Source organism: Nicotiana sylvestris, chromosome 4, assembly GCF_000393655.2.
Source record: "Nicotiana sylvestris chromosome 4, ASM39365v2, whole genome shotgun sequence".
NCBI classification, from domain to species: Eukaryota; Viridiplantae; Streptophyta; class Magnoliopsida; order Solanales; family Solanaceae; genus Nicotiana; species Nicotiana sylvestris.
The window spans coordinates 72,082,033-72,097,203 of NC_091060.1; the positions used below are offsets into that span (position 1 = coordinate 72,082,033).

Consider the following 15,171-nt stretch of genomic DNA (forward strand, 5'->3'; position numbering starts at 1 on the left):
TGAACTTTTTCCATTTAGTCAGCATTAGGGCTCCAACCCTGAACTGAACTTTTTCCATTCCGCCAGCATTAGGGCTTCAACCCTGAACTGAGCATTGTTTGTTAGTCAGCATTAGGGCTCCAACCCTAAACTGAACTTTTCCCATTAGTCAGCATTAGGGCTCCAACCCTAAACTGAACTTTCCCTAGTTAGTCAGCATTAGGGCTCCAACCCTAAACTGAACTTTTCCGTTTAGTCAGCATTAGGGCTCCAATCCTGAACTGAACTTTTTCATTTCCGACAGCATTAGGGCTCCAACCCTGAACTGAGCATTGTTCTATTAGTCAGCATTAGGGCTCCAACCCTAAACTGAACTTTTTCCATTTAGTCAGCATTAGGGCTCCAACCCTGAACTGAACTTTTTCCATTCCGCCAGCATTAGGGCTCCAACCCTGAACTGAGCATTGTCTGTTAGTCAGCATTAGGGCTCCAACCCTAAACTGAACTTTTCCCTTTAGTCAGCATTAGGGCTCCAACCCTAAACTGAACTTTCCCCAGTTAGTCAGCATTAGGGCTCCAACCCTAAACTGAACTTTTCCGTTTAGTCAGCATTAGGGCTCCAACCCTGAACTGAACTTTTTTATTTCCGCCAGCATTAGGGCTCCAACCCTGAACTGAACTTTTTCATTTCCGCCAGCATTAGGGCTCCAACCCTGAACTGAGCATTGTTCTGTTAGTTAGCATTAGGGCTCCAACCCTAAATTGAACTTTTTCCATTTAGTCAGCATTAGGGCTCCAACCCTGAACTGAACTTTTTCCATTCCGCCAGCATTAGGGCTTCAATCCTGAACTGAGCATTGTTTGTTAGTCAGCATTAGGGCTCCAACCCTAAACTGAACTTTTCCCTTTAGTCAGCATTAGGGCTCCAACCCTAAACTGAACTTTCCCCAGTTAGTCAGCATTAGGGCTCCAACCCTGAACTGAACTTTTTTATTTCCGCCAGCATTAGGGCTCCAACCCTGAACTGAACTTTTTCATTTCCGCCAGCATTAGGGCTCCAACCCTGAACTGAGTATTGTTCTGTTAGTCAGCATTAGGGCTCCAACCCTAAATTGAACTTTTTCCATTTAGTCAGCATTAGGGCTCCAACCCTAAACTGAACTTTTTCCATTCCGCCAGCATTAGGGCTTCAACCCTGAACTGAGCATTGTTTGTTAGTCAGCATTAGGGCTCCAACCCTAAACTGAACTTTTCCCTTTAGTCTGCATTAGGGCTCCAACCCTAAACTGAACTTTTTCCATTTAGTCAGCATTAGGGCTCCAACCCTGAACTGAACTTTTTCATTTCCGCCAGCATTAGGGCTCCAACCCTGAACTGAGCATTGTTCTGTTAGTCAGCATTAGGGCTCCAACCCTAAACTGAACTTTTTCCATTTAGTCAGCATTAGGGCTCCAACCCTGAACTGAACTTTTTCATTTCCGCCAGCATTAGGGCTCCAACCCTGAACTGAGCATTGTTCTGTTATTCAGCATTAGGGCTCCAACCCTAAACTGAACTTTTTCCATTTAGTCAGCATTAGGGCTCCAACCCTGAACTGAACTTTTTCCATTCCGCCAGCATTAGGGCTCCAACCCTGAACTGAGCATTGTCTGTTAGTCAGCATTAGGGCTCCAACCCTAAACTGAACTTTTTCCATTTAGTCAGCATTAGGGCTCCAACCCTGAACTGAACTTTTTCATTTCCGCCAGCATTAGGGCTCCAACCCTGAACTGAGCAATGTTCTGTTATTCAGCATTAGAGCTCCAACCCTAAACTGAACTTTTTCCATTTAGTCAGCATTAGGGCTCCAACCCTGAACTGAACTTTTTCCATTCCGCCAGCATTAGGGCTTCAACCCTGAACTGAGCATTGTTTGTTAGTCAGCATTAGGGCTCCAACCCTGAACTGAACTTTTTCCATTTGGCCAGCATTAGGGCTCCAACCCTGAACTGAGCATTTTCCATTTAGTCAGCATTAGGGCTCTAACCCTGAACTGAACTTTTTCCAGTTAGTAAGCATTAGGGCTCCAACCCTGAACTGAACTTTTCCATTTAGTCAGCATCAGGGCTCCAACCCTGAACTGAACTCTTTCCATTTAGCCAGCATTAGGGCTCCAACCCTGAACTGAGCGTTTTTCCGTTTAGCCAGCATTAGGGCTCCAACCCTAAAAAGAGCATTTTTACCTTATGGCAATATTAGGGATCCAATCCCGGAGTTGCATTTGGTAGACTGAAATTTTCCAATCCATTCATCAATTCTATGAACTTCCCGGCATTTAACTCACGAAATTTTCCTAGTAAAACTGGGGCAGAAAATTTCGTCCATTTGTTTTTCCCCGCAGGTCTGACCTCGAGACGCATGGATCAAGACGACCCACGCGATGAGTCTCAACCTAGAAAAGACAAAAAAAAGAAGATGCCCCGAGATACTGGAGAAAACAAAGGGCGAATCGCTCCAAGATTCAATCAAGGTCCCGAGTTCTGCCAATCCCGTCTTACTCAGTATCCCAGAAATAAACAGGCACCTACAACTTGCAAGCATCAAGATTCAGATCGAAGTCTACAAGCAAAATTAGCTAAGACCCAAGATCAAGTTGCAAAAGAATCATAGATAGGAATTTTGTAACTAGCAATTGACAAGCACAAGTAGTTAGTTCAATTTCAATTTCCCTTTGGTTGTAATAAGGGAGTCGGTAAGCAGCAGCGGCAACGGCAACAGCAGTAACGACAAGCATTGCAATCCCATGGTAGTCCCAGCTACCAAAGCTTCCCGAACTACATTGCCCTAATTCCTGTTTAGCCCAGGATATGTAGGAAATCTTTGAAGCGAAGATTCGGTCAAATCTTTCAAAAAAGTGCTTCACACGGAGTATTCCAATAGGCAAAAATCGCTCATATCCGCTCACTTTATCTTTGCACGAAAACTCTTCGTGTTTCCGAACAAAGAGGGGCAGCTGTGAGCACGTGATTTTTGTTTACGCGACAATCACTCCAAAAGAAATAAAAATAATGGCAAATGGTCTTGCTGTACAAGTTTTGGATTTTACGTGGCATTTTTGTTAGTTATTTGTGATCTTGTTCGTTTTTATTTTTATCAAACAAAATACAAAAATGTGTCGTGTATAGTTGGACCATAATCCGGTTATTAAAAGGAAAATCACAAAATATGAATCTTTTGTCCTATTTGTTGCCTTGGTGTGATTTTACCTACTTTAAATATTTTAATATGTGTGTAATAATTACATTAAGTGTTAATTAATGGTGTTTAATTTTATTTAATTAGGTTTTGTGTTTAAAAATTAGAAAATAAAAGAAAAATGGTGCAAATGGGTTTAAACTCAGATTGGGCCCATTTTTCTTTTTAAACCTGAGGCCCAAAAGCAGCCAGTCCAAACAGCCCATCTCCAGGCCACCAAAACGACGTAGTTTGACACCAAAACTACGTTGTTTCAATGCCAATCCATCTCGACCATCAAACCAAATTGATCCAACGGTCCAAATCTCTCACCCATAACCCCATTACCCGACCCGTTACCCAAACCAACCCTGACCCCAATACTAAGCCAAACAACACCGTTCGTTTAAACCTTCAGATCCAGGCCGTTGATCTCGATTGATCTAACGGCCGAGATCAAGCCATCCACCCCATATATAAGCTTTCCTCTTATACCCCGCCCCCTATCCAAACACCCCTCCTTCGTCCTCATCCCCTTCACAGGCCCAAAACCCCGGAACCCTAGAGCCGCCCCCTTTCCCCTCACCAAAAACCCGGCGGCATGGACGCTGGTGACCCCCACCTTAACACCATAGGACCGCCTCACCACCCTGAACATGGATCTGTTGTCCCTTTGCCTCGAATCAACTCCTAGGTTCTCGAATCTTCCTTTGAAGATTCGAACAAAAAACTCGATCTACACCAAATCACCCCAGGTTTATACCAGGCCCTCCTCTGACTTCCCTCGTGACCAAACCATGCTTGGTTTGGTCCGAATCTAACCAGTGAAACCCAAATCCCAAATCTGCCCATTAGGAACCCTGAGCCCGATCTGTGTCCATTTGAACTAGATGATTAGGGTCTAATGGACCTTAATCGAAGTGTTCTCAGTAGAGAACACTTCGATTAAAGTCCGTTCAACCCCAAGAAAGGTCGATTCAAATCCGAGCTAAGGCTTTCTGATTTTTCAAGGCTTTAAGGTAATTTTTGTTTTCTTTTTCTTTATCAGTTCATCTTGTCTGTTGTAATTGAATGTCTGTTCATATGTCCAAATGTTTTCTTTAATTTATGTTTTGAATTTTTGTCGACTGTGTTGTCCACCTTGCCCGGACCTCTGTATTTAGTCAAGTTTCTCTTCATTTATTGATCATGTGTATGTGTGTAAGTTGTACAATCAATTGAATTTAAATTTGGTTGATTAATTAGCCCCAGTACAACCTTGTTCAGTCAGTACAATTTGAATCACACGTTGATAATGTTAGATTTCTGATCATTGGCTTCGATTGTATGTGTTACAACTAGTATAGTCGAGTCGATATACGTCGCCAATTAGTTTAGCTTTGAATGATAATAATCTGATTCATGTTATGGTTTTTGTGTGAGGTTCTGTCTGAATCCAACTGGGAACTAAGTATAGCTGTTTGCGGATTTGAATCAGAAAACATTTATAGTTTAGTTTGTGGTTTTCAGTTCAACTTGAGTTCTGAATTGATAGCATGTGCACTATAGTGTTTTAATAATTAGAGCAAATGGGACAGCATGGGCTGTCATGCCACCTTCAGGCTGCCCATACCTTGGTCTTAATTTAAATAAGATGATAAAGGGCTGTCAGGGAATCTCATGGGAAGGGTTCTACTTTTAAAAGATGAGTGGAAAAACAACAGAAAAGAGGGGGGGTTCTAATTGTGTTTAACAGGCTGTAAATGGCCTAATGCTAGGCTATAAATAGAGAGATACCACAAAGACAGACATATACAGAGAGAGATACCACAAAGACAGGCATATACAGACATACACTGAGTGAGAAAAACACAGATAGAGAGAGAGCAAGAAATAGAAAACATACAGAAAAAAATCAGAAACTGTTTCTTCCTATTGTTGTTTGGATTTCACTTGTTTTCAACCTGTTTAATCAATACTGATTCTTCCAAGTCTTTAACTGAGGTTACTGGTTGTGTGTTGCATTAGTTTATTCCTGGATTTGGTCTATCTGGAGTTCTGTTACTACTACACTGCTTGCTGCTGTCATTTTGCTACTTTTCCATCGGCTATAGTTGCATCTTGCACTGGGATTAGTTCTGTTTTTACCTGTTGTTACTGTTGCTGTTTGGTGTATGCTACTACTGCTCTACTGACTTTCCTGCTTCTTCAATTGTAAGCACTTTCCAAGTACACACTCGAATCTCATACTGATGTAACACTAAAGGCATGAAATGAAAGATGCAAAGGAACCTGGTCATCTGCTGCACTTACAACTTTTAAATGTGTTTGGGTTTGTGTAACTTTCAGTTTGTAGCTCCATAAAAAAATATACATTTGTGCAATGTGTACTTAATAGAAGTTTAGTCTATTTAACACTATTTGGTTTCAGTTGTTAAGTCGTCTGTATGACAGGAGTGCGCGTGTGTTTAGTACATTGGCAGTTAAATCTCAGCTTCTATCTTTATTCCTAAACATGTAAGGCAGGATGCTTTTAATTCGACAAAAGTCGCATCATAATTCTGAGTCATTTAAACTAACTCTATCAAAATTGGGTTTCGTTAGGCAGTTTATAGGACCACGTCCGAACCCCATTGGTAGTAGCTTATAGTAGTCAATGCTATTAATCTGGTTAAAAGGTCAGCTTAAATAAAAATGGGACAGACGTCTAGGGTGAGTTTAGCATGCTATTTGTCTTGTATGCAATTTCTTTTATCAAACTGAAAGCATGTCCAATAAGGTACAAAAATTTCCCACCTCGTAGAGAATTAATCCAATAACTAATAAGAGGTCAAATTGGCCAAGCATGCAATTTAATTAACACGTATTTTCTTTCTTCATTTATTTTAGAAAAACAAAAAAAATAGAAATATAGTCATGCTAAGATTATCCTTTTAAAATTAATGAGACGAGCCTCGTCAAATAAAAATGCAAATTGCGGGGCCCTCAATAATTGGTCATAATAAATATTTAGAATTTGGGATGGATTGTTTAGTGAATTTCACTGCCTTCCCCAAAGATAATAACGCGTAGACTCTTTAGGCGCGACTTAATTAAATTACATTCTTAAATTCGGGTGCGCATTTATGTGACCCAAATTCAAATCTCAACGAAGTCGAAATGTGTTAACAACTACGGGTGCATTGATTGTGACGTGGTTCGAGATGCATTTTCACGACGTTGCAATTCTATAAAAATAAATGATAATAATAAAAGCGGTTTAAACTTAATAAAAGCACATAAGTCACAACATGTATTTAAATCAGATATTTAGCCATTATAACAATTTAAGCGACCGTGCTAGAACCACGGGATTCGAGGGTGCCTAACACCTTCCCTCGGGTCAACAGAATTCCTTACTTAGAATTTCTGGTTCGCAGACTTCATTTGGAAAAGTCGAAAATTTCCTCGATTTGGGATTCAAGATAAACCGGTGACTTGGGACACCAAAAGCCAAACCTTTCCCAAGTGGCGACTCTGAATTAAATAAATAATCTCATTTCGAATATTGTCACTTAAATTGGAAAAACTCCCTCGCGCATCTTACCCTTCGGGGCGGGCGCAAGAAAAGGAGGTGTGACACCACTGCCACATGTGCATGGTCAACGGTCAAATAAGTTTATTAGTTATTAAATATGTAAGTTTGAGTGTTCAAATGGGAACTATGTAAGTTCCTGTATCGGCTTTACAAATGAAAGCAAATTTAAGTGGCCACGAGGCCATTTCGCCAATAAATTTTTATATAAGTTGGGTTGAGATACCTTTTGTTTTGGGTGAGCTTCATGGGTTATATTTGAGCTGCTTAATGGGTCAGAATGAGCTATAAAATATAATGTGTTAACTTGGGCTCAACCCAAATTGACCCATGAGCTAAAATGTTTGTAACCCAACCCATTAATCTCTGGACGGGTTGGGCGGGTTATATGAGTTTGGGCTCAAATTGCCACCCCTACCTGGCACCAAGGAACTTGTAGTAATTTCTGCTGTTTCACGACTTACACTACTGAAATACACAGGTTTACCTCGAACAAACACATTCAACAAACACCAAGCATTTTGTATCAAAAGTGGTCTGGGCACAAAATTGAAGCAATTCTAGACTAAATTTCACAAGACGCGTGGTGGTTTGGTTATAGCTGCAGTTTTGGAGTTATGACTTCTCTTTATCCGCTGTTAGGGATGATGACTTGGGCCCTGCAAAGGATGTCTAGGTTATAGTGAGTTATCTCATCATAGTTTTGTATTACTTTCCACAATGTTCCCAACCAACAACTGCCCTACACTCAAGAGATGTGAATCAGGAAACATTAGCAGATTCATCACCCCAAACTTCTGAATCTGACTCATTCACCATCCTCTCAAGTGAATCCATGTTCCCAGCTTCTGGGATGGTATGTAAACGAAGCTTTTCAGCATCCTCACTGAGAAAGATTAGGTAAGGAAAAGCAAACAGTGATCAATGGAATTCCAATGTCTCGCCCAATGATTGACAATTTTTTTTGAAGAAGTCACTTACTCTGCCACTCCAAATATTTCCTTAACAGTTAAGGAGCTATCCCTTGAGCAGAATTCTGGAAGCTGTAAGCAAGACAGTCAATTGAGGTTAAACTCAGAACTCAGAAGCACTTCACAATGAAATAAAAAGTTCTACTCTACTGGAAAACTTTGAGTGGGTTCATGTACAGTGGTCAAACCAAATTTTACATCTTTAAACAAGATAGGCAGACTAGGAATAAAGATCGACCAAAACACAGGAAAATGCAGAGCCACTGAAAAATTAGATGCAGCGTCTCAATATGCTAGAAATTACCAAGGAAGTTAGTTCAGATGAATCCCCTGTCCAATTTTAAGAATGCTAGTTTGACCCGTAACTGATACAAAGAGAACAGCTAAAAGAGTGAGTTACTTAGTATTTCTAGGGGAAAACGTGGGAAATACAATTATCTTTTATTTTCAGATAATAGAATAGAATAAAAGTGGTATTTCATAGAGTAGAAATGCATCCCAGGTAACTTTCGAGTTATATAGAAAACTTTCCCTTTTTAAGAGAAACTAAAACCACTTTGTTATTGTTGTAAAACCACTTTGTTACAACCCAAAAAGGAAGTACAATTCTTTTGGACAGAGGGAGTATTTCTATACACAGGCCAGCAACAATCTACCTTGAATTCACCTGACCATAGATGCTAACAAGTTTCATTTTATCTTCGTCCCAGACCAGTGGCAGTTCACACATCCTAGTTAAACATAAACATATAAATCTTTAACTTTATATGACACACAACTGAGCAATCAAGTTGAGATGTAAATGCTAATGTATCAAAGTCACTAGCTTGTCTACAGATCATTATGCAGTTAGATCATACAGTAAAAACAAAAGCACACATCGGAAAAGAGTTAAATAAGCCAACTGAGGAGGAGATACTTTTCATGGCCAATTTAGTAAAGGAAACTATACAACAAAGCATTCAAAAGGAGGGTATTTAACATGACAGATGAGGAGAAGATACTCTTCAAAGTCAATTTAGTAAAGAAAAGAATAACCAAGCAATGTTATTCAGGATGAAGGGATCAAGATATCATGTCACAATTATAACCAGAGGAAAGAAAAAAAAAAACAATATCTGAAAACATTCTGATGCACAATATGTTAAGAAGTAAGATAGCACCTCATTTGATAGGTCCCCCCCTTACCTCAGAGAGATAATAAATCTTCCCAAAAAGAGCTTGCACAGCAAATTTTCTCTTCAAACCCTTCTCAGAATAGCCTGATACATCCATAACCACTGGACCTGAAAGTTGAGAGACACTTGTTTTCAGTAAATAAACTGTTGCAGAGATAAAAAAATAAAAGCTAGCCATGACAAATTTTTAGCAGATTATGTCCACTATAAGTGCTAAAATGGGTGGGGGGATAACATATGAAGAAAACAATTCGAGACCATGCTACAGAGTTCTTTCGACTGAATGCTGAAATAAGTAACAAATGATGTCAACATTGAGTTGCTTGTTGAGCTGATTTTAAACCAAACCTAAACAATCATTCAGATTGCAATGAAATCTTTTTTGGCTTTAGGTCCTTAAAGTAGTTGATGTCCATGCAGTTTTGACCAGTGGAAAGAACAATAGATCATTGGAATGTATAGGCTTTCAATCAAGAAGTCCAACCATAACCCACAAGTTAACTTCATTGGCTATATAAAAACATGAGTTTCTTCAAGGTCAATGAGGCAGAATATTTTGCTACTTCTTCTCCTTTGGTGTGTGTGCCTCTGCGTTTGTGTGTGCGGGTGTGTAATCAGACCTTTCGTTTTGACAAGTGTAGATCAGACCTTATACTGTAAAAAAGAACATACAACAGATACTCAAGGGGGGAGAGAGAGAGAGAGAGAGAGAGAGAATCAAGGGTTAAAACAAATTCAGTAAAAGCAACACCTTTGTCTTGAACAATTCGACGTGAAATTTCGTTCAGTACTACAGCTACTTCAGAATCAGTCAGCATTGATGCTTTCCTCAACTGAATTAAATCTGCTACTAAATCCGGGCTAAATGGCTTCTCATTCAAGGAGTACCGAATATATTTTCGGAAAATCTCCTCCATATCAAAACCTACCTGCATTACATGGTTTAATTCAAGACTCTATAATGAGCAATTGAATCAATAACAGGCAGATGACATATTTTAGATGTATTAAACAAAAAGAAAGCAACTGGGCATTAGAAAAATATTTGAAGCAGAAACCTATCTTCTCCACCCCTAAATATGGATGCCTAATTCAAATTTTACCTCCACAAGAAAAGGCTAAGTGCATTTCCTACCAGTAAAGACGAATCTTTAGTTAAAATTCAATACGACAAGCAAAAACAAAGCATCTTGAGAAGATACCAAGTTATAGGCAGAAGAAGTGGGGCCTACCGGCCTAGTAGTCAATGAAGTGGGTGAGAACCATGAGGTCTCAGGTTCAAATCCCAGCGGAGGCAAAAGACACTAGGTGATTTCTTCCTATCTATCCAAGCCTTAGTGGCTAGAGTTACGTGGTACCTATTGCTGGTGGGAGGTGTCAGGTATCCTGTGGAATTAGTTGAGATGCGCGCAAGCTGGCCCGGATACCACAGTTATAAAAAAAAAGTGCCAGTCGGTTTAAAGGAAAGGAATATTACTGAAGATATTGAAACAAAGTTACAGAGGCATTGCACCCAAAAAGAGTTTATCACAACCACTAGTGATAGGAAAAGGTAAAAGGGAGTGATTCTACTATATCATCCTGTTCAACAACTTTTTAGACAGAAATTTCCAGAACCATTAAGCTTCAAGTCAATAATATACATATCCTCATCAAATAAAATTAGTAGACAATTATTTGCTTTGTTGATTAAAAGCTAACTAGATACTGAAAGTAATCTAAACGGTTAGCTCCTAGCAGAAGATTGTCTAAACTGCAAACTAGTTGATCAGATTCTCAGAAGCTCTCCTAATTACTTCAGGATAAGACTGATATTTACATGAAGATAAAAGATGACAGAGGTAGGAAAGAAGGAGAAGGGGCAACGCTCAAGAAAAATTGCAATACCATGAGAACATAGAGGAGAGACTTACAAGTATAATGGGCAAACTAGCTACAAGATGAGATTTTGACCTAGAAGCATTTATTTTATTATGTTGACTATGATTATGACCTAGAAGCATCTAATCGACAATGGTACAATAGTCGATTTGAAAGAGACATAACTGTGAACCCTGAACATACAAGGAAAAAGAAACAGGATTTTGAAAGCCTACCTTTACTGCAAACAAGGAAAGCTAGATGTTGTCCCGTGGAGAAGGAGAATTTGCTTGATGAAATGTCAAATTAAACTAGAGAAAGAATTACAGACAATAAATCATACCTTTTGTGCCAGTCCCTTCAAACTAGCAGGCTCAACATTGTCTTTTCCTTTCTCAAATAATTCATCGATTAACTTGCATAACACAGCATTTTTGTTGACCTAAAAAGCCGTACTTGTCAGGCTACTCATCAAGAAACACATAATAGTTCCCCTTCTACAAGATGACCATTCACACATTACATTCTTAAACCATGATATTACAGCAAACTCAGCATATATATCTCCACAGCAGGCAAACTGCTAATAAGCAACTTGATCTTATTTGTTGTACTATACTTGAGAAGTTTAAGACACTATTGGAAAATAAAAAAGAATAGAAGTGCATCAGTAGAGTTATGCACTTCATTTCTGTCATCAACACTGAAAAAGGACATTTGTTTACTAGTGTAGTTAGGTAGAGATGGAGCAAAATGACTGGATGAACATTAATCTCTTCATTTCTATTCAGGAAATATTCATATAACCCTATTCCTTAAAATAGCTTCCAGTTTAGTCCTTTCTATTATGAACATCTGAAACAATAATAATCAACAATTTTCTTTGAAAGAGTTTGACCATAAATGTCCATTTGTTATTGATATAATAAGGGAATTAACTTTTGAATGACTAACCAAGCAATAAAACTCCAGTATAGAAAAGACAGTGAGCGTCAATGCACGACTATGTTTCTTAAGATATACTACTATTAATTGTGTTTCTAAGGGTGATTTCCCAGCCATTTACACAAAATCCAAGAAGAATTGTAGTTTGTAAAGGACAGACAGTGATAATAAATGAAGCATGGAAATAAGGAGAGAGTTACAAGACGGACCAATTTACGGCGCTTCTCCCGAGGGGAATTGAACTTGCGGACGGTTTTGACGAAGGCAATGACAAAAGTAATACCAAAGTAAGCCAAGGGAACCGTTAAAATCCATGGGAAGGAGGTCTGGCCGACCCTGGGCCCAGGAAGAGCCTGAGTCACAGAACCGGTGAATTCAACCAGGTCCAATGCTTTCTCCTGTATCCATGGAAGCTCCTCTTCTACCTCCTCTTCTTCCAACTCTTGTTGTTTCTCTTCTTTCCTTTTATCACTACTCACATTTGCGCCGCTGTCACTCTTTGCTGCTTTTGCTGAAAAGCGCAACGCTGAAAAGCTCTTGTTGCTTCTACTACCACCGGGAAAACTGAAAATTCCACTGCTGTTGGGAGGAGATAGGGCACGGAGATGAAAAAAACGGTAAACTGTACAAGAAGAAGCGGCCATGGGAGATGCCGTTAGACTGAAGTGATTGTGATTGTTGTTATGTTGCCGGCAGAGAAAGAGGAGTACTACTATAGGACTCGGGAGGCTAATCCTGTCAATGACGCGGCGGAACTTAACACATGACCCTTTTTTGGAGCCACCTTTTCTTTTCTTTTTCTTTTTTTTTTGGGTCCTCCATTTCGAAGCAATTTTATTTTGTGCTTCACACAATACATATTTATGGATCCATATTTTATATTTGGGTCCATAAAATTCTGGAATCACACAATTGTGAGACAAAAAAAGGTCTCAAAATACAAAAATTCTCCATTTTCGGAGCTGTAGCATATCTAGCTTATTATGAATATTTCTTTGGATATAAATACTCCTAATTTGCCACAAATGTTCAGAAATATTCTGCCTCAGCTGGCTGATTTTCTTAATCATGTTTTACGTCACTATTTATATTAATGGTCGGATAAATTTCACAAATGGTCATAAAATTGTGATATCTTTCACCAAATACATATAACTTTATTTTTTCACACAAAAATCATAAACTTGTATGGGATAAAATATGCTCGTATTTAATGATCACTTGAGAAAATGACACGTGGAGCCGAAGACATAAGACAGTCAAACCGAAGGCCATGATCTCGCTTTCTACGGATAGAATGATATTCATAAAGACAAAATAAATGGTTGTCATCCGGTAGCATCCAGTGGAGAATATTCTATAGCATTAAGTGCATGATTATTGCAGAGAATATGACACTTACTACCCACCGTTACACATTCTTCAATGGCCCTCATAATTGTCATTAAAGATGGGCTTGATCCTAGGACTTTGTTCCGTGGGTGTAACTATAAATAGTGAGATTTACCATCATTGTAGAAAACGAATTTGATGATAAGCATATACTATATTCTATCAAAAGCTCAACAACACTTTACTTGCTTATTTATATTGTTCTTATTGCCTCCGGTAGCTCTACGCCCGGGACTAAGATATCGGTCGTTTCATTTTAATTTCAAGGCTAAGTCTTACATTTTTGTCTAATGCATCTATTATTTTTAGATCAAATTAATTCACTTGTCTATAAACTGCGTATAAATTCAAATACATTATTTTACGGGTAAACAATTTGGCGTCCACCGTAGGGTATAAACAGCCGTGTAACTGAATTGATCCTTGCATATATTACTAACTTGTTTGATCCTTTGTTCTTAGCAAAAATCATTAAAAATGGTAAATTATGGTGTCAACAACACACACAACATTGAGGCCCAAGGAAATCAGGCTCAGCACGAAGATTCCATCAGTGATACCCGCAACGAGGGGAATGAGGCCACGCTGGTTCATGGTGGACAATATCCATGACATGTTCGAAAGGCAACTCCTAATGATGTTTAAGGCGAGCACGTCGTCAAAACAGTAAGGATCTTGAAGGAGCAACAAGAGGCCATTATAGGTCATCTCACACGGCAAGATAAGGACATGACGTAACTAAAGCAGGCGTTGTCGGGTGCTTCCAATAACGCAAATGGACGAGGTCCAGTTCCTCCGGTGCTCCCGCAAATCAACCAACGCAGAGGATCGACAACAGCACCACGAGGGGTGAGGTCGGTTGCGATGTGGGATAGAGGGAACGGTCACGCCTCGACATCGGGCAGTGCAAACGGCGCTCAACCGAGATACCCCGGTCAAGCAAGCCTACTTGAAGTTTTCTACCTAACATTACCTATGAATAAAGTGAAGATATATTCCAAAATTTAGATAATGATAAGATTACATGGACAACACCAATTTCATAACCATTAGAAATTCAATCAAGAGTTCCCAAAATATTACATTACACAATAGTATTTAGAAGAGGAAACGTGTGATACAAATACAACACCTTTAGTTTAACTTTCCCAAAACCAAGATACAACCTACATTACGTCTATGTAGCCTCTAATGGATACAAAAGAGCAGTATGATGGTGCCAGCAATAAGGCCTCGGCTATACCTCAAAATATTATACATAGAGGACAAAAGATACAAAACTCTGAAATGAAGTGGGGCTCACCAAATCAGATGAGGAGAGGGTGTACTGCTATCACTAATCGATGCCGCCTGCTGTGAAACCACCTGCATCCATTAAATATTTAGTGTCCCCGGTAAAAGGGACGTTAGTACATATAGAATAGTATTTGTATGTAAGACTTAACACCTTCTCAATAGAACGAGTAACAATACAATGAGAAAGAAATATATAATCAATGACAACCTCAAACAATATTAAAGTGTCAAGTTAAGAGAAAGATAAATTTCAAGTAAATTTCAATATTCATAAGCTGGAGATCTTTTGTACTGATAAGCCGTCTCACCATAATGCCATGTGGGTCGATATCACATCACATTCCGCTAGCAATCATCTCATCCCAATTAAGGAAAATAATCTCAACACATCAATCTCATCCTATTTAAGGGGAACAATTTCAGCACATCAATACGGGGATTTACCCCTTAATTACTCCAACACCGGCATGTGTAGTTTTGGGGTTAGGTTATTTCAGTCTACCCTTCCTCGGTGACGAAACGATACTCCCAAAATATTTATTATAAAAAGGAGTTACAATACATTTCATAATTTTCACACTTCTTTTCATTTCATTGGCACTATTGGCCACAAGTGGGTTTCGTTCTTGCAACGTCGGTCGTATTTCATATTTCATACACACTCCTTTTACTTTCAAACATCATCTCAACAACAAGGCATTTCTAATTAAGACTTTAAGTATACATATGAGCAATAAGAGTCTTAAGCACTTTGAGTTTTCTTCCACAATTTAGCATAATAAAT

At 39.0% G+C, this 15,171-nt stretch overlaps 1 protein-coding gene across 1 annotated transcript; it reads right to left on the reverse strand.

Annotated features, from left to right (window-relative positions):
* Positions 1-7,246: 7,246 nt before the first annotated feature.
* Positions 7,247-12,451, reverse strand: LOC104234638 (uncharacterized). Its single transcript, XM_009788232.2, has 6 exons — positions 11,909-12,451; positions 11,098-11,196; positions 9,646-9,823; positions 8,905-9,002; positions 7,727-7,788; positions 7,247-7,631 (listed from the first exon to the last, which is right to left on the reverse strand). Exons 1-6 carry the CDS (start codon positions 12,341-12,343, stop codon positions 7,508-7,510), a joined length of 996 nt encoding a protein of 331 aa, XP_009786534.1. The 5' UTR covers positions 12,344-12,451; the 3' UTR covers positions 7,247-7,507.
* Between the last annotated feature and the right edge of the window lie 2,720 nt (positions 12,452-15,171).

What these genes read in the sequence shown, in the direction of transcription:
- LOC104234638 (XM_009788232.2), bottom strand. Translation starts at nt 12,343, where the DNA reads ATGGCCGCTTCTTCTTGTACAGTTTACCGTTTTTTTCATCTCCGTGCC. An exon ending in TCGAATTGTTCAAGACAAAG is followed by an intron (nt 9,003 to 9,645) that starts GTGTTGCTTTTA and finishes CTCAACTTTCAG; the next exon opens with GTCCAGTGGTTATGGATGTA. An exon ending in GAAATATTTGGAGTGGCAGA is followed by an intron (nt 7,632 to 7,726) that starts GTAAGTGACTTC and finishes AATCTTTCTCAG; the next exon opens with TGAGGATGCTGAAAAGCTTC.